General features: G+C 42.1%; 1 protein-coding gene across 1 annotated transcript in view; it reads right to left on the reverse strand.

The window, feature by feature from the left end:
• Window positions 1–6,270: 6,270 nt before the first annotated feature.
• Window positions 6,271–19,809, reverse strand: part of ADAMTS12 (ADAM metallopeptidase with thrombospondin type 1 motif 12) — a 149,987-nt gene continuing 136,448 nt past the window's right edge. The window contains exons 20-24 of the mRNA XM_063422663.1: window positions 19,064–19,216; window positions 16,382–16,555; window positions 14,659–14,805; window positions 12,770–12,923; window positions 6,271–10,015 (exon numbers count right to left, since the gene is read on the reverse strand). Coding sequence (XP_063278733.1) covers window positions 9,780–10,015; window positions 12,770–12,923; window positions 14,659–14,805; window positions 16,382–16,555; window positions 19,064–19,216 — 864 coding nt within the window. The 3' untranslated portion in view covers window positions 6,271–9,779. The remainder of the gene's footprint in view (window positions 10,016–12,769; window positions 12,924–14,658; window positions 14,806–16,381; window positions 16,556–19,063; window positions 19,217–19,809) is intronic.

The following is a 19,809-nucleotide window of genomic DNA, read 5'->3' on the forward strand; positions in this document are numbered from 1 at the left end:
TAAGAACATTTGTAGGCTGAAGCTTTAACGTCAGCATATCTGCCACTGCTGCGAAGATAAGCTAGATATTTTCTCTGCTGTTGCAAATTCAAGGAGCCTTGCTGTTCTGATCCACTCTGCAGCTGGATGGAACAGCAGCTGTTTAAGTTTTCAAAACTCCTGTGATTTCAAATGCAAATAGTTAGAGGTGTCAAAAGGCAACAGAGAAATGTGTCCTGCAATAGATCTCTATGAATCTTTTGTTTTATTTCCTTCCTATTTTGGATATTTCAGATGACAACCATCCATCTGACCCAAAGATATCTCAGTGGTTATGCTAACAGAAATCTGACATCAAAGACATTTCAAAGCTGTTGTTGAGCATGTTTTGAGTGTGCCTTGAGGTTGAAATTTCAGTCAGACAAAGATTAGGGCTGTGGCTTATGCTATCTTGATTCTCCAACCTAGCACGACCATAGTCCTCATATGCTTCCCTCCAACAGACAAGCTGGGTTAGATAAGGCAAAAGATATCCACAAAAAATCTTGATTTGTCCTATGCGGTATTTTGATTGCAAAAACTGCCACTATGTCAAACACAAACACATCCAGAATTCATCAGAAAAATAAAAGGGAAATGTCGACCAAAAACTTTTACTCCTGTAGAAAGATATTCCTGCCATTAAATATCTTTATTGGTAGTCTGGAAGAAAAGAGAAAATCAGTGCAGAGAATATTTCCAGATGAGACAAAAATTGGCAAGACGGTAAATGAGGAGGATTGGTTAGATAGGGTGAGCTGGGTCACTTGCTGAAGTCGGTGGAATTTAAAAATCCACTTTCATAAAGAAAGGAAAAGGAAAGATGAGAGGTCATATATGAGGGGTGGCTGTATGCTGAAATTCACGACACTGGGAAATAGCATCATAATAATCGCAAACTACCATCTGACTTTGTGTTTATGATGTAATGGAAAAGGTGTAATAAGTATAATTTGAGGCAGAAAAAGTAACACAATACCAATGTTGTGTTGCAGTGACAAATTCAGATTTGCAAGTTTGTGCATCTCCACTTTGAAATTACATTTTTAAGCATTCAACAAAAGTAGAAACAATCGAAGTCCATGGAATAAGCCTGAAGAAACACAGTGTATTTATCTCATTTAAGGGAATAGAGACGTGATTAGACCAAAGTTTGCAAGCACCCTTCTGTGAAATAGATTTCTAATGGAAGCTGTATCTATTCATTGCCTGGAAAGTATGAACACAATCCTGAGTTTGGAAGAAGAAGGTACAAAAAGCAGAAAGCCTGAAAAATCAGTGATAGAATGGATGCAGTCAGTCACAGAATGATTTGCATTGGAAGATACTTACTAATCTTGTTTCAACCCTCTGCCATGGGCAGGAACACCTTCCACTAGACCAGGTTACTCAGAGTCCCATCCAATTTGGCTTTGACAGGTGCTCCATCCCTCTGATCATCTTGGTGGCCTCCTCTGCTCTCACTTCTGCAAGTCCCTGTCCTTCCCATGCTGGGATCCCAGCTCTGGATGCAGAGCTCCAGCTGGGTCTCAGCAGAGCAGAGCAGAGGGGCAGAATCCCCTCCCTCCCCTGCTGCCCACGGGGCTCTGGATGCAGCCCAGGACACGTTTGGCTCTCTGGGCTGTGAGTGCCATGGCCGGGGCATGTCCAGCCCCTCACCCAGCAGCACCCCCAAGTCCTTCTGGGCAGGGCTTCTCTGGGTCTGCTCATGCCCAGCCTGGGCTGATACTGGGGCTTGCTCTGACCCAGGTGCAGCCCCAGCACTTGGCCTTGTTAATCCTCAGGATGTTCCTGTGGACCTCTCCTTGAGTTTGTCCCAGGTCCCTCTGGATGGCATCCTGTTAAACCACCTCAGCTTGGTGTCACCTGGAAATTTGGTGAGGGTGCATTTTCTAAGTCATTAATGAAGATATAAGACTGGTCCCAGTAAGGACCTCTGGGTGACCCATAGTCACTGATGCCCTTTGGCGCTTAAAGACATTGACCTCTACCCTCTGGATGTTACTATCCAACCCCTTTCAAATCCATCTAACAGACCACTCATCAAATCCATCTCCCTAAATGAAACATGTCATTTGAGCAGCCCAGCTCATGAGCATGCAAAATGAGTTGCTTTCACCAGGACACAATCTCCGCATAGTTCAAATTAAGAACATAGTTTTTCTTTAATCAGCACAAATACTGGTAAGGACACAACAGTCCTCTTACCAGCAACCTTAATTCACTAATCTAGGGCTAAATATTTACAGTCATTCCTTGAGTAAATAAAGATAATGAAAGAGAAGAAGGAAACGTGTTGGTCTTGTAGCTCTAATTTACAGTGGGTTTGGCACTCCATATACTGCATATCCTCATCTCAGCAGGCAGCTCTCATTCAAGAGGGACAGGTGTCATGGGCTGTTACTGAGCACACACAATGTTCCTCCTTCAGAGATTTATTTCATTGCTTTTGCTAAGAAAGGTCTTCAGGCTCAAGCACCTAAGAGCCCCATGTGTGTGCAAAAAAGTGGGAGTCAGTCAGACATACCTTTTAAATGTTTGAGGACTCTTGGTAGCTGTGAAGCCAATTCAGCACCAGCTTCCCACAGTTGTTGGCCAGTAAAATACATCCAGGGAAAACAGCTTTCAGTTCTGAGCTCAGCAGATTTCCTGTATGAGATCAGCAGAACATATCTGGCCACCTAAAAATAAATAACTTTTTTGGATAACTCTTTCTTCCTCAGTGGATTGATTATATATTTAAATAAAAATCCCAAACAGATCATCTATGGTCAAGACATTATGCTGTTTGTGCTGTCATATTGTCACTATATGCTGGAAAACTCCATCAAGAGGAAAGACAGGAAAGGGTCCCCTCCAGCATCCTGCACAAAACTGCAATGAAGGCACTCACTCATCCAAACTTGAACTCCAAGGAAGTGGCAGCTAGTAGACAAGCTACCCAATAGAGTTTCTGTCTTGTAAAGACCACTGAGCAACATCCCTTAAAAGGAATATTTCATTTCAGGAATATTAGAACTATCGGTTTTGACATTGTTCATGATTACTCATGAAACCTGAATTAATGCAAAAAATGTTTCAAACACTCCAATACTCTATTTTTCAGAAACTAAACTTTCTAGCATAGCTTGTTCCCTCTGCTGCTTCCCATTTACACAGACAAACACATTCTTCACCAAGTATAAGGGGGACTTGGCACAAGGGGGATTTTGGATGGAAAAATTTAACTCCAGTTTTGGTTACCTTTATGCAGTTTCAGGCCTAATAAAGGTCATGGCCATGTCACTCACAGCACAAGAATAAAAGCTCCCTGAACAAAGTTTCCAATGTGTTAGTGGCACTTTTTACCTCCTCACATGGTTTTTACAACAGCAGTCACTGAACTCTGAGACATGGGTTGCTCAAACGATTCGTTGAGCTCGGCAGAGAATGTTTCTGTGTTTCCCATCTCACTACTCTTTGGGATACCATGAGTCCAACAAGGCATGAAAGACACATTTCCCATTTGGAGGGTGACTGCAGGTCAGGCGGACTGATGCTGAGTGGGTGTTGGAAAGGCAGAGCAGCCCCAGCACCCTCTCACAGGCCAGCGCTGCCTGCTCCCAGCAGGGTCCTCACGTAAACGGGGGTACCACGGCAAATCAGACCACCCTTGTGGGAGCACAGAGGGTGCCAGCAGGAAGCTTCAGCCAAAATCTGAAGTTTGCTGATCATGTAACAACAGTAATTACCAAGACACATTCTTGCTCCCATTAACTACAGCAGGATCTGGTACCTGCAACATCCCCTCTGCCCCCTTGCCTAACACAAACTTGGAAGAGAGGCATGAACATAAAGTGACCCAGGAGCAACAGGGAACTGTCAGCTTCCAGCTGACACGCAGGGAGCACTTGCTGACAAGAAGGACATCTGCTGAAAGAAAACTCTTGCCTCATGCTGGAGACTATGGGTGTTCATGGCCTCCCCTCTATTTAGATGCAAAGCAAAACTTCAACTTTACAGGGCTATGAAGCTGAGACCAGCTGGGCTCAACTTCTCATCAGATGGGCAGGAGGGTAGAATCAGTCATTTCTACATCCACAGCTGCTAGGGGAAAAAAATATCACTTGTCTTCCAGTGCGTGTGGTACACCAGTGATTTGCAATGACTTCCAGGGCCAGGGTGTGTCCCTCGAAGGCTGGGACTAGAGAGAGAGTCACAGTGAAAAGAATTTGCAAAAGACCACCACTCATTAGATATCAGACAGGCATTGCAGCACAGGACAGTAATTTTATCAGCCAGCACTGTTTGTTATGAGTCTGATTCATTATGTTGTAACCTGACTATATTTTTGCTTCCAGAGCCAAACAACAAGGTAATATGTGAACACAATGGTAGTTAAATGTCAAGCTTCTTTAGTTCAGCTCTTGTATGAAACAGGTAACAGATACAGGACAATAAACAGGAAACTTAATATCTCCATGACTGCCATCTGTATAATTAAGCATGTGGGGAGCTTGCAGGTTCACTGCACTTCTGTTCACATTGAGTCCTGATGGGCTTGCAATAAAACATTCCTTCTCTGATAGTTCATTGATGAGCTTCCCTCACCCTGCAGTTTTCCTTAGGGCAGTTTCCCATTAATGCCACACTTGCCATCACTCAAGTACACAGATGTTGCAAGTGGGAGCTTTCCCTAACAACAGCATCACACTAAACTGCAGTGCCCTTTGCCCAGACTGCTGGGTGAGGGGCTGGACATGCCCCAAACGTGTCCTGGGCTGCATCCAGAGCCCCGTGGGCAGCAGGGGAGGGAGGGGATTCTGCCCCTCTGCTCTGCTCTGCTGAGACCCAGCTGGAGCTCTGCATCCAGAGCTGGGGTCCCAGCATGGGAAGGACAGGGACCTGCTGGAGAGAGCCCAGAGGAGGGCACCAAGATGATCAGAGGGCTGGAGCACCCTGGCTATGAAGAAAGGCTGAAAAAGATGGGATTGTCAGCCTGGAAAAGAAAATAATTTGGAGTGAACTTATTGTGGCCTTCCGGTTCTTGAAGGGAGCTGACATGAACAATGGAGAGAGATTATTTGTAAAAGCATCTAGTGACAGAACAAGGGGGAATGGCTTCAAACTGATACAAGGTCGATTTAGATTAGATATTAGGAAGAAATCCTTCCCTGTGAGAGTGATGAGGCACTGGCACAGATTGCCCAGAGAAGCCATGGATGCCACATCCCTGGAAGCGTTCAAAGCCAGGCTGCATGGGGCTGGCTTATGTCTTACATCTGTTGGTTTTGTCTACTGAATAAATAATTCATTCTGTAATAGACTGAATCAGCCATTACTAAAGAACTTGCAAACAAAGAGTGGGCATTGGAGTGATAAAGCTACTGCCTGCTGCCAGAGGCCTGGGCAAAAGGCAAGGACTTATCTAAACCCCCACATCCATTCCTAATGGTGCTGCATGCTTGGCTGAGCCAAGAGGTTGCTGCAAGCTGTGCCACAAAGTGCAGCAACCACAGGATCTGCTCACCAGGCTGTGTTGAGCAGTGGGTCATCCAGGAAGGCATAAAGGGACTTGGCAAAGTAGAGGGAGCTTCCACTCACTTCTCAGATCAGCCCAATCCTCTCCCTTAGAGCACCTGTGCAGGGTGCTGCCCCTGTGGGCTGGACTTTCTAAAGCAAGAAGGAGCAACTTCCTGTGACTTCCACGGGGTGTTATGAGGCTGAGCCCATGCATGGATGCATGGGGTGGAGTTTGGTGACAGAGATATGGCTGATGGCGCTCCCTGCCCAAGCCTAACTTTGCTCCTGGGCAGCATGTCAAGGATCAGGGTTGGTCTGATCAAGTTTCTGGGCATAAGCACCAGCAGGACTGGCAAAACTTGAGCGTTGAGAAGATTCAGGGTGGGGGACAAGGGGCATGGTAAAATTATATATAACTCTTCAATAGACACAACAGACACACTCACGGCCAACAAATTAAGACATACCTGCTTAGACTACAAGTGGTAAGATTTCCTCTATTTCATAGGAAGTAATGAAGTCTTTTAGTGTATATTTTTACTTAGCACCATGCCCTGTTCTTCTGCTTTTCTCCCTCACTCATTTTAATGATCTTTTTTATGCTGGAGTATCAAGCTCCAAAACAACTCAGTGACGGGAATCCCTGGCATATAAAAAATATTTTTAAGGCTTTTGTTTTATCCTGGAAATTCCCTTGTATGAATCTTCTTGAACTGGAAACAAAAAAACAGAGACATTGAACATATGCAATGCCATTTATTGAAGCTTGAAACAAGTATGTCATCATAGTTTGCTTTTTAAACCTTGAAATGTTAGAACAAGCTGTGAATGTGACAAATACACATTTTTTTCCTGAGCAATCTGTTGAAGTTCATGCATCTTGGGCTAATACAATAATATAATGATAATACACCTCTGTACTTAGTATTCAATTCAGTTTTGAGATAATGACCATCTGGGTTCAGACCATAAATCCAGCTTTACTTAAGATATAATAGCATATATCATAATAGCAGTGGTACTGCTCTGTTAAAATGGTTCATGTTGTCACAGCATTTTCCCTAAAGCTTTAAGCTGAGAAACAGTAATGACTGCATTTCCCTGGGTAGAAAGATTATTCTGACTAATGTCAATAATATAATTTATTCACTTCTTTATTCATTTCAAATGAAATAACAGCTCCCTGAAGAAAACAATGAAGGCAGAAATGGTTTAACTCCATACTAACCATAAGGAGCACTGGAAAGGACAACTGCAGGCATTTTCCTCCAACCAGCACCATATCCACTCAGTCAGTTCCCTTCTCATTAGCTCACATACCTGGTGGCCTCCTTCTGCTGACCTCTGCAGATAAAATGTTGTGCAGGTACCTCTATGTGCAGAGCACTCTGACCTGGAACTCTGTTCCCCCCAAATCCTGTAGAATGCTTCTGGGAATGTGAGGAGCACCTGCCCACCAGTGCAGGTGGTTTGGCTGTCAGGGAACTGCTGTACACCAGGCAGACTGAGCCCAAGCCCTGCCCAAATCCTTCCCGAATCAGGCGGGACACCTCTACTCCCGCGCATGATTCAATACTTCTGTGTCCAGAGGAGTAAGAACTGCCCAGATTTCTATTGCTCAAAGGGTCCCCAAGAGGAAAGAAGCAAACTGAAACTTAAAAAGCATCATGTCTGGCGTTGGCCAGCAACACCAGACACATATTATTGTATGAGTGTGTGCGTGCACGCACATGCACCATTGCAAGTCATCCCCATGTCTGTTAACCTAGCACCACATGTTTAACAGTGGATTTTGTTTTATCAGCACCTAAAACTGGGGTTATATTGCCATCACAGAGGTTAATAAATCTAACTGTACCATGCTGCATATTTTGAACTCCCAGAGACTTCAAGTGAAGAACGAAGTCCTTAGCCAAAGGACACAAACCTTTGAAAAATGACAATTCAACTCATGGCCATCGTTAGGTTAATACACTATAGCCAGGCTGAAATACTTCTATTTACTTTCATAAACGTCTGTCTAGAAAAAAAGCTACTGCTAGTCATAGTTCTGTAACCACAGTGACACTTGGATTCATGACCATGTGTCTCAGCATATACTGCATAAAATGTGCATTTCCCTGTACTACAATCTGAAATTGTAAGGTAAGTAGGGTACAAATCTGAGATTTTCAAAAAATCCAGAGGAACCAAGGTGTCCAAGTCCTAATGAATTCCAAAGGAATCTAAATGTTCCTGTCCAGCTCTTTTCAAAATGCCCATCTTTGTTAAAAGAGTCCAGTTTTGGTTCCCTGAAGTTTGTTTTGGCATTTTCTTCACTAGCAAAACAGATATGCTATTTGGCTCATGGTTCCCTCATGCTTGAGGCATGAGCTATGCAGACACTACTCCGGGCCTCAGATTCCTGTCCCAGGAGCTCTCAGTTCCACTATGATTTTGGATTTACACTGAGGGAAAAGTCTGCTCTGAGTGAGGTGGTCTGCTCTTGTGAATGTGGGCTTATGCTCTCCTGGGAGATATGGATGAAATGATAGCTCTATCACTGAATATTTGTGTGAATTACAGAGTTTCCAGTGGCTAGTTGGCCTTTATGTTGATGGTGTAAAATTGATTTGAAAACATAGTATGGGAAATTTCCAGCTGAAATGCCTGCATGCCACATTTGAAGCTGCAGGAAAGGTTTAAGTCTGTAAAGTTGAATTCTATCATGTAAGTTAACATGAAATACGCAAAACTGTTTAGCTGGGCCAGCTCCTTTCTCCTTCCTTCCTTTTTAATTTTTCAAAGAACAGAAAGATTTCAGTTTTTAAATGCAGACGAGTCAACTTCAAATTGTCTTTACCTACACCAGCCTAAAAGTCTTCTGCTTTCTCACTATGTGACTCCTTTACTCTTTGTGCTGTGAAGAGTGGAAATCATTACAATGAAGGTTCCTGGTTCCTCTGTTCAGCAGCTGTAACATTCTTTAACTACATGGAGCTGACCACTAAGTTAAAACTGGTGGAAGTGAGAAGTCAAGAGAGAGAGAACACCATCCTTTTCAAAGGACAAGTGTTGAGGTGAAATTTTTGCTGCAGAACAAGCTGGTACAACCTCTATGTTCCATCAGTTTCCTGAAGCTTTTTATGTCCTGCTCATTTGTGTCCTGCTCATTTGTGTCTGAATACCTGCAGCTATAGAGACTGGCCATAGTTTTGACTTGGTTGCCTTACCTAATTTCAAACGGCCTTGGATAGTTAATTTTAAATGGAGAGAAACTACAGATGATATTTAAGAATGTTATTGCCTGTCTAGTAGATCTGCAAAACCAAATTTTTCTTTATACTGAAATTATTCTATCAGATGGAATGGATAAAACTGTCTAAAGAGATACTGCTGTTTTCTCCCCTAAATGTAGACACGTAGATGTGGCACTTAGGGGCATGGTTTGGTGGTGGACTTGGCAGCACTGGGTTAGAGATTGGACTTGTTGATCTTAAAGGTGTTGTCCAACCTAAATGATTCTATGACTATTAAGGTGGTAGATGCAAATGGCTTGGCTTTGTGGAACCAAGAAGTGCTGCTTAAAGCACATTTGGAAACTTAACATCCCGTATTTTATGGGGTTTTCAGGTTACAGCAAGACATGTGTAGCAGAAGAAAACTGTCGAGAACAGGTTATGGCTGAGGTATCCTTTAGAGGTTTAGTCAAGTACTAAATGAAGATTTTTTTCCTGAAAAAACAATGTTTAAATTCATCCTGCCTATCATACGCAGATATTACAAAATTCTGCTTTTAAATTTATGATGTGAGCAATGAATTTAGAGAAACACTGCCACTTCACCTTGATTCCTAAAAAATGAAAGGCAAGTGAACATAAAGAGAACTGGCCCATGGCACAGGTATGTCTGTTGTCCCAAGGACCATCTTCACTAAGCACTCTTGAGTAAGCAGTGCTGGTGTTTCAAGTGGGTTTCAGAAAAGAGATGGAAAAACAAGTTAAATGCATTACAAAAAATCAGAATATTCTTGCAAGCCTGGTCCTAGTGTCTACGCATGCCTAAGAAATACTAGCTGCTGGTATATTGAAAATTATGTTACAAACTTTGGACTATTACAAAGAAAAAACTGAAGCAGTAAATTATGACCGATAACCCTAGGCAACATGTTTTCCCAGTTTTGATCACAGATTTCCATTTATGCTGGATGGTTCAGAAAAAAATAAGTATGTAAAACCTGTAAACAGAAGCTCCATTCAAGAAAACAAGAGAAAAAACAGCTAGTGCCAAGCTGCTTGGTTGTTGTTTTCTTGGGTTTGAGGTGGTTTTCTTCTAGATTTAGTGTAATTTTGTTGTTTGAAGCCTTGCTGATCTCCATGTCTTGCTTTGTAACGAAGTCGGGGCTGACCACACGTGAAGCAGCACTGAGTCTGTATTGATGGCAGCAAGCACTTGCCAATGCCTTTCAGCCTCTGGCAGAAGTGAACTGACAGCTGGTCTTTGCCACAGGGCAGCCCTGTAGTGAAGGAGATGACAAAAATTAGCTGTATTTTGCTGACACACTCCCTGTAGTTCTAGAATTTTGAATTGCTTTATGCCAGACAGTCACATCTATTAAGGTTTTTATTTATGGTCTTATGCTTTCTCTTCCCTTGTATTATGGGTCAGCCTGACCTCCCTCTGAAATTCTATGATTTTTTAGTGAACGTATGATCTTCTGTTTTGGAAAACAGAGCACTCATTACTATTCAATGAGACTATTTTTGTGGCAGACATAGCTGATCTGTTTTCCACTTTGTCTTTTCTGCTGATAAGGACTGCCAGAGAAAGCCTGGCAATAATGATTTGAGTTTGGTACTTTCGCATTCTTGTAACTGCCCCTAATGTGCTGGCAGGGTGCTGCACAGCCAGCCAGGGCAGGCAGGAGAGAGCGGACAATGCACATAAAACTGCATATTCAGCTTGGCTATGCTTTAATTCCTGCAGCATCAAAATATGACAGGGACTGCTGCTGTCTGAACTACCGTGCTGATAGGTCTGTGGTAGCTCTGATGAATTGAGATGGGCCAGATTTAGCCAGATATTAGAAACTAGGAGGTCTTCAGCTGCGAGAAGACAAGGTGTGCAAAGGAAGGACGATGGTATTAGCAAGGCTGTTCTCCAGCAAATCTGGCAACACTGCATCTGGGGAAATTCAATTAAAACTTGTATAAAGTTTAAAACTGATGACAGCAGTGTTTTTCACACCAGGCTGTGAACCTCTAGAATGGCTGTCCTCAGGATACCCAGCCCTCAGAGCTGGAAATCAGGGATGGGAAGCAGAATGAAACTTCCATAATCCAGGACAAAATGGTTAGGGACGTGCTTTGCCAATTAAGACACACAAGTCTATGGGCCCAGATGGGACCCACCCCAGAGTAACCAGGAAATTGGTGAGAGAACTTGCCAAACCACTCTCAATCACCTACCAGCAGTCCTGGTTAACTGGAGCAGTTCCACCTGACTGGAAATTAGCAAATGTAATGCAATCTACAACAGAGTAGATTGGAAGTATGATCAGATTGGTACAGGAAGGATGATCCAGGGGACTACAGGCCTGTACAGCTACCTGAAAGGAGCTTGTACTGGGTGGGGGTCAGCCTACCTTGCCACACCTACATCGAGAAGACAAGGGAAAATGGCCTTAATTTGAGACAGGAGAGGTTCAGATTAGCTTTAGAAACCATTCTTATTCACTGTTAGGTTGGTCAGGCATGGAACAGGCTGCTCAGGGAGGTGGTGGAGTCACCATCCCTGGAGGTGTTTAAGGGGTGTCTGGATCTGACACTGGGTGATGTGGTTTAGTGGTTCAGGGGTTACAGTGGCAGTGCTGGGTGAATGGATTGGACTGGATAGTCTTGAGGGTCTCTTCCAACCTTGACAATTCCATGATTCTGTGAACTTGCTGGTACAAGAGAGGGTGGAAGCAGACAGCATTACAGCATCAAAGAAGAGTTGCAACATATTAATGGAAGTTTAAATAAAAAGGCAGTATATGGAGAACTTTTAACAGTCCTAATATATGTCAGTTGGGAATGCTGGAGGACTCTCACAGAAATGAATCTCAGGAAAGCACTAACCTCTTGCTTTCCTGCTAAGCAGCATTTTTTAATGCCATTGATGGAGATGTAAGAGTGGGCTGCATGGACCAGTGCTTACCCAGTAGGGCATTTCTTATGTTTCACAGGCCACTTGAGCTTTTATTCACAGAAGTAACTATTACTAATATGTGTAGGCAGTATTTATCTGAGTCTGTCTTTCTGAACATGAGAGGGACAAGAAATAAGCAGACTAATCCACCCCAGGGCAAAACGTGTACTGAAACTCCTAGAACAGCAGCAGGAGTGATGCTTCACTCTCAAGAGCATGTCAGATCTGCACTGCCTTCAGGATTCTAACCACTGTCTCACTGTCAAATTAGACCCTTAGCACACTGGGAAGATCATCCTCAAAAAGGCTTTTGAAAGTTTTTCCAGAACTTTTTCTAAAACTTTGAAAGTTTTTCTAGAACTGTGAGCTGTTGCTGTTCTTACCTGAGGGTACTTGCTGGATACAGCAGTACATAGACCACACATGAAGATGTGTATCCCTCTGTAAGCTTCCTCCCTCCCCTGATGCCTCTTTTTTTGGACTATTAACCATGTAAACAGCTGGGCTCCCGGGCCTTTGAAGGACAACGGTACAGGACACCCTGACTCACAAGAGTACTTCCCCCCACCTCTTTATTTTGGACAGTCGCACCCTGTGGGACACTGATTTTTTTACAGTGGCTGCAAGAACTTGCTTGCTTGCACTCCCAGTCCAGAATTTACAGCTTCCATGGAGGGATCTATGGAAAATCTAGGGATTTTCTTAAGAAATGGATCTGTTTGAACTCACTATGTGTCCTTCCACAGTCCTCACTGCAGCCTGGGTTAACTTAAACACGTAATACAAGCAGATACAATACAAACAATACAAGCACACATACTATTTAGTTGAATTCATCATAAATTAGTGATGCATGCTCAGAGACTGCGCTCCTCAGCATGGCAACACAAGGCCAGAAGTGCTGGAAGAGACAACAGTGTGATTCTGCCAACAGAGCAGCGGAGCAGTACCAGGCCAGGGTGACCTGTAATTACTTAGTCCACACTACTCAAGAGAAGTTGATAGATTGAATTAGCTCCCAGTTTTTGCAGAATCTCAGCACAAATGGAGAAAACAGTTTCATGCAGGTGTATTACTCTACCTGTATTTTTCCTGCACTCTTGCAGACTGCATTTCTGGTGTTTTGTGGGCTTGGCTTTATCCATGCACATACTGTCATCTTCAGTTTCATTAGTTTCTGTATTCATGCATTTCACAGTTCTTTGCTGAATGCCCCCTCCACAAGAAACAGCACACTGGAAGAGTGATTTTAACATACATGAATTTTTTTACCTGGAAATTTTGTAATATGGCAATATTTGAGCTGTGATGTGACAGGAAGCTAAAACTGCCATGAGATCCAGAATCAACAGCATTACAGTACTCTGTGTACTATATGCTCCATCCAGGCACCTCCACGGTGCACTGTGGCCAGATTTGGCAGGATACAGTAGAGGGTAAATAGTATAAATACAGCACCTTGGAATGTGTAAAGAGGGGGAGAGGACTGTTTTCTACAGAGGAGGAAAAGGATGATTTGCAATGCTAGTCCTACAATATAAGAGACTCGTAAACCAAATTTGTACAAATTAAGATGGTTTTTGTTTCCTGTGTTTTCTAACTAAGTTAAACACGAATAACCAATTGCAATGTTAGGTCTATAAATAACCAAGTTAAGATTTTAAAAAAGCCCAGTAAGGTTTTGTTTCTTTCCTGTCTTTTAAACAGAGGTTACCCTTGCTTTATGACCACAAAAGAACTGCCAGCTGCTTTTTCTGGCTGCACACAGAAGGCCATAAAACCCTAACACTTTTAACATATCTTCCTGTACCATTCTGTAAATGTACTTAATTCTTGTGACTTCCTAGAACATCTGAGAATCCCAATTAGTTTTAATTTTTTTCTCTACAGATAAATAGTGCCAGCAGATAAATGAGACAAAGAGTTTAGTAGGCAGAAAATGTCAGCTAACCAAGTACAAGAGATGAAGACAGGAGTGGAACCTCTGTCATTTTTATGCAAATTATCCCCTCTCTAATGTGTATCCTTGTACATGAAACACAATGGTACTGGCTTGAGGCACACTGAATGGATCTTAGGTATTCTTGCAATAACCACTGATGTTTAAAGTATTTTTATAAAATAAAATTATTAATGAATACATCAATATGGGATTAATAAATAAGTAACATAGCTGCTATAATGTTTGGTATTCTGTTACTTATTTTATGCACTTCACTTCCATATTAGGTGCTACAGTAACTCTACGTTACATTACAGTCAAGTCCCATCTAATGCCTTTGTGTCAAAACCAACTCATTGAATTTTCTGTGTTAAATGAGACTTGTATGTTTCTTGATTTGTGGCTCCTGCTTTTAGCATTCCTTCAATATTCCATTCTGCTGTGAGGATACTTGTAAAGTATGCAATGTTCATTAAGGAAACTGGTGGGAGAGGTTTATTAGATATACTAATTCCTTTATAGATAAATATGTACAACACATATTCGAAGGCTCCCCAAAGATGCACCTCATATTTGTCAACAAGATTTCCAGGTACTAAGTAGGAGGCAATTGGTCAGAATTCATAATTTCTCTTTGTGTGGGCAAGTACAGTATTCCCCGAAGTTGTTTGGAGGATCACCTGATCCCCTCCAATAGCCTTAAACAGTGGAAAATTTCAAACATGCAGTGAAAGAATGTTAATGGTAAAACTCCTTTGTTTTCAGACAAGATAAAAAATCCCAGACTTCCAACAACATCTAATACAGCAACAAAAAGTAGAAGCTACAGTATCTGTTGCCTGAAGCAAGGGACATGGGCTGGCTATGAAATGTTCAGTGATATTTTCAGAAGTTCTTCTCTTGTAGCTTCAGCTGTGCATAAGAAACTGTACTTGCCAGAGCAGCTGAGGTTCAGAGACAAGTGGATAACATGACCAAATATGGCCAACTGATGAGAGGAAATAGAACAGAAATAAACGGAATCCTACCGGGCTCCAGGCCTGGTGAATCCACCGTGTGCAGGGCTGCCTGTTACACGGTGCGGTGGCGTCGGGTCTGCTGGCCCAGTCGCAGTGCCCTTCCCGCGGGCAGGAGACGCGCCGCTTCCGCTGGCCCCCGCCACACGTCCGCGAGCACTGCCAAAGGAGGGGCACGGCCACAGGTGGGAAAGGATGAGAAACCAGAAACAGACCACGAGGTGGCCGGACATGCTCATTTAGAAACTCAGGGACACAGATAACAAGAACCCAGGGGCACAGGCCTGTGGGTTTAGAAAGATGAACAGGCTAGCCTGCACATCAAGTCCTAAAGTTCAAACATGAAGAAAAGCTCTGCACTGAGACACTTTTTCCATGTACTTGGAAGGAGACTGAGAACAAGCTGTTACATGGGGAAAAGCTGCTCCTGGCACATACTATTGAAGGACTAAAGGGCAGAGTAGAAGTGGCTACACAGAACAGGCAACACAGAACTGCTCATCAGCATCACCAACACCAGCAGCATCTCTAACAAGAATCAGATTAGAAGTCATATATCTGCAAGATTAATCTGTAATATTAACTGAAGACAGAACAAGTTTGTAAGAAGCAACATCTCATTTTTATGAGGTGGTTGGTGGACATTAAAATTCAATCCATACAATAATTGAACTCTTTGGCAGTCAGTGTCACACAAAGATAGTGACCTAGGTTATTTTTTAAACATTCTTCTGTCCACATTCTAGAATTACTAGAATTATCCACTGTCTTTTTACTATTTTTTCACTGTCTGTAGTAGAGTCTGCTTGAAATACACAAAGTATTTCATACTCTGATATGAAATAAGGTATCAAATATATTTTGAATAATGCATTGTCACTACAAAGAATTGTACCCCTATGGACAGAACAATATATCTGACATCTGATAAATTAACCTTTTCAAGCCATTTCTATCCAGTGTCCTTAGCATGAGGACAACTGCCAGGGTAGGGCTAGTGTTTACAGAAAGTATTTTAAGTGGCAAACAAATGCAATCTTTTGGCTATTTTTATTTTTCCAACCCCCACTGATTGATCTGACAGCATACTCTGGTCTCTTTCAGGTGAAATTTTTTAGCACCCTGTAATGTGATCCCTTAAAATCCAATTAGGTCCACAGGGCTGCAAACATTGTGACACTTTCTCCAGAGCTGCTTTCAGTGGGGTTAAATTCTAAAATATAATCAGGCCACATGCTTTAGCTGACATAAATATGTGCCTGGCTCCCTCTTAGTTTGTTGGCACAGATTTATATTACAAAGGGACCCAAAAGTCAGATTTATCTTATGTCTGGTTTAAACCTTTGCTCCATAAAATTTCAGTCCAAAAGTGTAAAGGAAAATTCAAAATTCACCATAACGAGAAGGAAACATTAAAACAGCAGCAAAAAGCATTCATCTAAATGAACCACATTTACTGATCCAATAGGATACTACACCAAGTTTTTTTCCAGGCCATCTGCTTCTCTCTTTCAGGATATGCTAATTTACAGCTCCAGCTGTAAATCATATGCAATCCTAAGAATGATTCTGTGAAGCCTTACAAAACTGTGCTCATTTTTTTGTAGCCATACACTAGAACTTACCAGCTGTGTCTTCCTTGGAGCAGAATTTTACCTGACAGCACGGGATCCAACAGCCGCTGTCACCTGAAAGGAAACTGCTGATTCACAAAGCTTCTTTTAAAGAACAGTACCTCACTCCAGGGCTCCACAAGCCATTGCAGGCAAGGTTCTGTGTTACAGCTAGTGTTGAGCTGTGGTTTATAGCCCAGTAACTGGCAGTGGAAAGGCCTGAGCAGCCGCTTCTCCCCAACATCAATGCAGTGAACGTCTCGGGTCTTGAAGCCTCCGCTGCAGTTCACAGAGCACTGTACACAAAACAGAGGGGCACATCTCCACAGGATGCTCTGCTGAGAGGCTGTACCTTCCCCAGTCACAGAGCAGGAGCACAGCCTGAGCTTTGAGCATCATGAACAGAAGGAATTTCCAGTCCACTCTAACACCAATCTGCTGTGAGGCTTAAACACTGTGGTTTTCCTCACAGCAGCCTGGAACATGCCATCTAAGTACTACCCCTGCTACACTGCTATGGCCATTAATAATATGGGTACATATTTAATAGGGAAATCTTGCCAGCTATTTCCAAAAATATCATAGTGAAAGAGTCATAATGCAATAAATAAAGAAAATGGATCCTGTATGCAGGAATACTGTCAGTTCCTTAGCTGCTTCAGGGAGAGGAAAGGAGTGAGTAGCAGTTCCCAACCTCACCTTCCTCGCACCTCCATGGCACCAGGAGATTCCATACCCCAAGAGCAGCCTCAGTTTGAGATGGTGGGAAGGAAGGAAGAGGCACCCTGAGCCTCACTCACAGCCTCACTGCTCAGCTTACAGCTCTGTTGAGTGCCTAAGTGAACCCTTCCAGTCTCCTTTTTCTAGCCAGAGCTTCTTCCAAGCCTCATGCAGCATCACCAGGTCTTGTCTCCAGGCACCAAAATTCAGGACCTTTCCTGCTCTTGAGAAAGAACTGAATTTGCTATCTCAGGGATAAGGAAAAATACACATTTTGTCTAAAAGCAGAATTAAGACAAATTTCAACTGCACCACTGAAAGCTGCTCATACCACCTTTCACCTTTACCACTATGATGCAATAGCAACTGATGCTGTTCTCCTTTGCATAAATGAGCATCTTTCAGTTGAGCAAGGAACCTGAATGTAATACTTCCCCTAGGAGATGAAGAATGAATGGAAAGGAAATCCTTACTCTTGTCCACAGGACATGTTCATGTCTCTCTGGATAGAAACAGTGCACAGAAGGGACTGCCTAAGAAACTGCGTACAACAGTCTCAAAATATATCTCAATTATATCTGGCATTAAACACAGACTCTATGATTTAGTCTGAAGCACCTTTCTTTTAGGGGAGGGGAAAAATTGAATGAGAGTAGAACAGAAAAAGCTCTGCACTAGCAGGGAACCCAGACATCTTGCTGTGACAATGTGTCTTAAAAATGTTTGAAATGAGTAACAAAAAACAATTGCCACTTGTAAAGCAAGCAAAATTTATCCATTTTTATATATGGAACTGTAATCAGGTTTGTGTAGTTCACTTGATGGAAAATAAGGAGGATAACACAAATCTGATGGGAGAAGCCTCTTGCTTCAAACTTGTTTTGTAACTGGTCTGACATTTTAAAAAAATTGTTTCCTGTTATATTTTATCATTAAACCTGATTGCCAGCTATTTTTTGTGACATGACCATCATTCACCTGTTGCAAGAGCAATGACATTTATGAAGAAAAAGTGAAGGTGAAATTGCCCTACTGCAGCTGGGAGGGCAGGATGTCTATGTATCTTTTAAAATTAATTTCAAAGGCTTAAACGTAGTTATGTAAAGCCTTGGCCTTTCCTGAACTTTCTAAAGAGGCTGTAATTCCTGTACAAATCAATTTTATGTCTAAGAGCTCAATAATAACACAGGTTTTGTAACTATAACCTTTTATTTGTATCAATATGCCCTCTAGCCCAATGGCAACAACATTGTCCACAGAAATGATGTGCACTGGAAAAGTTTGAGACACCTATCTTTTTCCTTATTAAATCGACAACATTTAAAACAGAATTTTTTAGTTTATCTCTTTTTACTCTTGAAAAATAACCCATGGCTTCAAACTCAATTTTCAGACTTCATGAAGACAAAATGTAATAAGCTTCAAGAAGTCATCAAAGTTTTTCTAGGTGTTATTTACACAACTTAAAATACCAAAATGAGACTCAAGCACAATTCTTTGGATTCCATTTAGCACCCCGGACACTCTTCTCTCCCTTGACCAGGCCAGGGTACAAAACTAGGACCAAACAGAATCCTACACATAGCAGGCATTCTCTCCAGTACAATTTTATTTTCTTTCCTTTTTTTAAAATGTAAAACTTAGGGGTTATGTGAATGGGGAACAGACCATGTCATATCAGAGACAGTGCATGCTGACAGGGGTGAATAGGAACATGAGAACTCCCTGTCCCAAATTCCCACTGCTTCTTAAAATTAGGATATGCCCCTGGAGGCAGAGATTAAAAAGATGCCACAAGCAACTATGTACAGATTTGCCCTGTCATCTCCAAAGAACATGAACAGTGACTTTGGCTCTAGATGCAAGAGCTAATGAGCGCAACCTGCCACAGGAAGAACAAAATTCACAGCAGATGTGTTTCCAGATATAACTTGGTCAGGAAATTGGTGCTAATTTAATGGTCAACTGGTAATCATGTATGAATTCACTGAGTAAATAATTGTTTTAAAAATGAAGTATTTAGAATTTTATACCCACTGAAATTTGCAAGCTTACTGTTGACACACAGCTCTGAATGAAGTTACCTTGCTCCAATTTCCTGTTTTCCAGCTAGCACATGGGCGGAGATAACATCTCCTTGCAGGATCAGGCTTTTTCACATCCTGACAGTGAGATGTGTTCCTGCTGCTGCACTCCACATGTCTCCAGAAAGCCCCCATTCCACAGGTTGCAGAGCACTGCACAAGGGCAAGAGAAAAGCCCAGGGACAAACTCAACATTAGTACATCATTCTGGAAAAACAATCCTGGAACCTAAATATAAATATCTAGAGCCATTTTAGATTACATAAATTGGAGATACCCAAACAAAGATTTGGAATTCACCTAAATTTTACTTAATATTCTGAAGGAGGGCGTTCTTTTGGTTTCTTAAGACAATACCAATCCTGATTTATACTACGCTCTTCCTTTCTTTGGCAAACTCCTGCTTACCAAGACATTCTAAACCTGTACCAGCTGGTCCACTGTGTTCTTCTGTTATCTTTGGGGATCCAAAGTGAAATGTAATTGCATCCAGTCTTCAGCATTGTATGCTCTCTACCCCTAACACTGCTGATGAGATAGTCAGCTAACTGAATGTATGATGCTGAAAATCTTAAATAAATATGTGAGAATCTTAGGAAAACTGTACTGCAAAATGTTTCTCTAAATTATTTATTAAGGAACTGGATGAATGTTTTCAACATTTGGGAGGATTTTGTGTCTGAAGAAAGACAATATTGATTATTCCACTCTATATTCTAAGACTGCACACTCCTCACAAAAAAGCC

Source organism: Prinia subflava, chromosome Z (assembly GCF_021018805.1).
Source record: "Prinia subflava isolate CZ2003 ecotype Zambia chromosome Z, Cam_Psub_1.2, whole genome shotgun sequence".
Lineage (NCBI taxonomy): Eukaryota > Metazoa > Chordata > Aves > Passeriformes > Cisticolidae > Prinia > Prinia subflava.